Source organism: Tigriopus californicus, chromosome 7, assembly GCF_007210705.1.
Source record: "Tigriopus californicus strain San Diego chromosome 7, Tcal_SD_v2.1, whole genome shotgun sequence".
Taxonomy (NCBI): domain Eukaryota; kingdom Metazoa; phylum Arthropoda; class Copepoda; order Harpacticoida; family Harpacticidae; genus Tigriopus; species Tigriopus californicus.
In genome coordinates this window covers 8,839,444-8,841,490 of record NC_081446.1, presented here as the reverse complement: position 1 = coordinate 8,841,490, position 2,047 = coordinate 8,839,444, and the positions used below count along the sequence as shown (strand labels likewise).

General features: G+C 45.1%; 1 protein-coding gene across 1 annotated transcript in view; it reads right to left on the bottom strand.

Annotated features, from left to right (window-relative positions):
* Positions 1 to 536, bottom strand: part of LOC131883444 (synaptogenesis protein syg-2-like) — a 34,717-nt gene extending 34,181 nt beyond the window's left edge. The window contains exon 1 of the mRNA XM_059230920.1: positions 533 to 536. Coding sequence (XP_059086903.1) covers positions 533 to 536 — 4 coding nt within the window. The remainder of the gene's footprint in view (positions 1 to 532) is intronic.
* Between the last annotated feature and the right edge of the window lie 1,511 nt (positions 537 to 2,047).

The window sequence follows — 2,047 nt, the reverse complement described above, 5'->3', positions numbered from 1 at the left end:
GGGGTTTGGCACGAAAAAACTGATCCTGGGAACACGACACACCTGCAACATCAAAAGAAATGGCTCGAATTAGATCAAGATGTATTAGCAGTCAACAAGATCCTGTCTTATGCGATAGAACCATGGTCACAGACCACTGATCAGTCACTTGTTTGGGGATGTGAGGGAGACTTTGAGCTTGGGACGCGTCATTTCTTTCATAAACAAGGGGTGGGGAGAGTTTTTGACGACTTAATTACTCACGGCCCGGGGTTTTCTTCGTCTTTTTTTCCATGTGAATCCCCTCTTTTTCTCGCAAGAATGTGCGGAGTGGTTCTCTTGGGATTATGATCATCATTATCATTACGGTGATCCTGGTGATCTTCCCAGCTCCCCCGAGTTGAAAAAGTCCAGCACCCCTCATCGACAATTGACTTCCTTTGAGTTTTGAGTGACTCCTTCTTACACCACTACTCGGTATTCCATGAAATGTTGATGACTGTGTCAAACCATGGTACTGGGAGTGATCAACGAGCAATTTTGTTATGCTCACCCATTTTCAGAGGGAAAAGGGCTCTCACGACGAAATGGCCTCATATTTGAGGAATGGTCATTGCCATTGCCACTAGTAGCACTACGCTACCAGTTTAAACACGTTGTCATCGTCGACCACTACGTACCTACTTAGCTACTCTTCAACCAACAGCCATTTCATACCTCACCCAACGTGTAAAGTGTTCATGTTTCTGGTCAAGTTCCTCAACAGTCGGCAATTTTTCTGTGGCTGGCCGGAGCATCTGAGAAGCTCATCAAGTCTATTTTGGCTTTTGGGGGTTTGGGATTTGGGGGGGTATGTATTTGGCAGTTTGAGCAAATAAGTTGTTAAAACTCGACTCCAACTCGCCGTCAAGGAGTAATTGGTGGTTTCAAGCTCGAGAGAGAGAGAGAGATCGTCATCATTTCCAGCTACAGTCCGTTCAGCTTGGTAAGACTTGGACTCAAGCTCTGAGATGATACCACATGCCATCTTTCCGTCTACGGGTGAGTACCAAGAACACCGGTTTCCGATTTGTGCGATCTGTTCGGCAAAGTCAACACGAGAGATGATGATGATGTATTGGGATGTTGGCAATGATGCTCATTTAATTGCTAGACATACTTCATATTCGTAAGGCCGCGATGACAGCTGAGCCTAGGCATTTTGAACCATTGGCTTGCTGAACTCTGCGATGCTGTCTTGTCTATTTTGGCCCTATTACACAATGTGTAAATCTTGGGTCAATGTTTTAGCTTCAAAAAGTTATACACACATGATAAGTTCATTCTTTATGCCCATTGAACTCAACGACCAAGATATTTGCAAACGGTGCATTACTCGATCCTCAGAACAATCTGAACTCGATCCCAGGGAGGGCTCATTGATCAACCTAACCCTTTAGCCCTTTCATGCAGGTATGGCGATTGTCAGAAAAGGTAGAAGAATGAACAACACCGACACTAAAGACTTGAGGCATTCAGACTAGTCATCTAAGCGAAGATTTGAACCTTCGTTGTTTCAGACGCACCCAACTCGTCTTTGGGGGGGAGAAAAACTGACCACCCACCCAGAATATGATCGTGTTGCGAACAAGACAACCAACCGATCACCACAGCGACCACCGAAAAAGAGCACGAAAAGCATGAACCCACAAAACGTCGGCAATAAGCAAACCAAACAAGCCGTGAACTCGAGTAACCACCGTGGTGGATCACGGATGAGCCCAACCAGTAATCCAATGGAAAATGAGCGAGGCTTCCTTAGCGTTGGAATGGCGAGTGTTAAAACAACATGTTCAACATCCTCATTTTCAGCTTTAGAACATGCTGTTTTGAAGACTCACATGAATTAACTTCGGGTGCATCGTCAGCATCCTTGGTCCACTCAGATGGAGTGAAGTGAATCTTGAAACTCTTGACTTAAATACTGCCTCACTGCCTTGCTGTCATGCTGCCTGCCATGGTGTATCTTTCTGAAAAAGATGAAACTTCTTGCATGAATTGCCGAGTGAGAAGAGAGCTTCATGGAAAG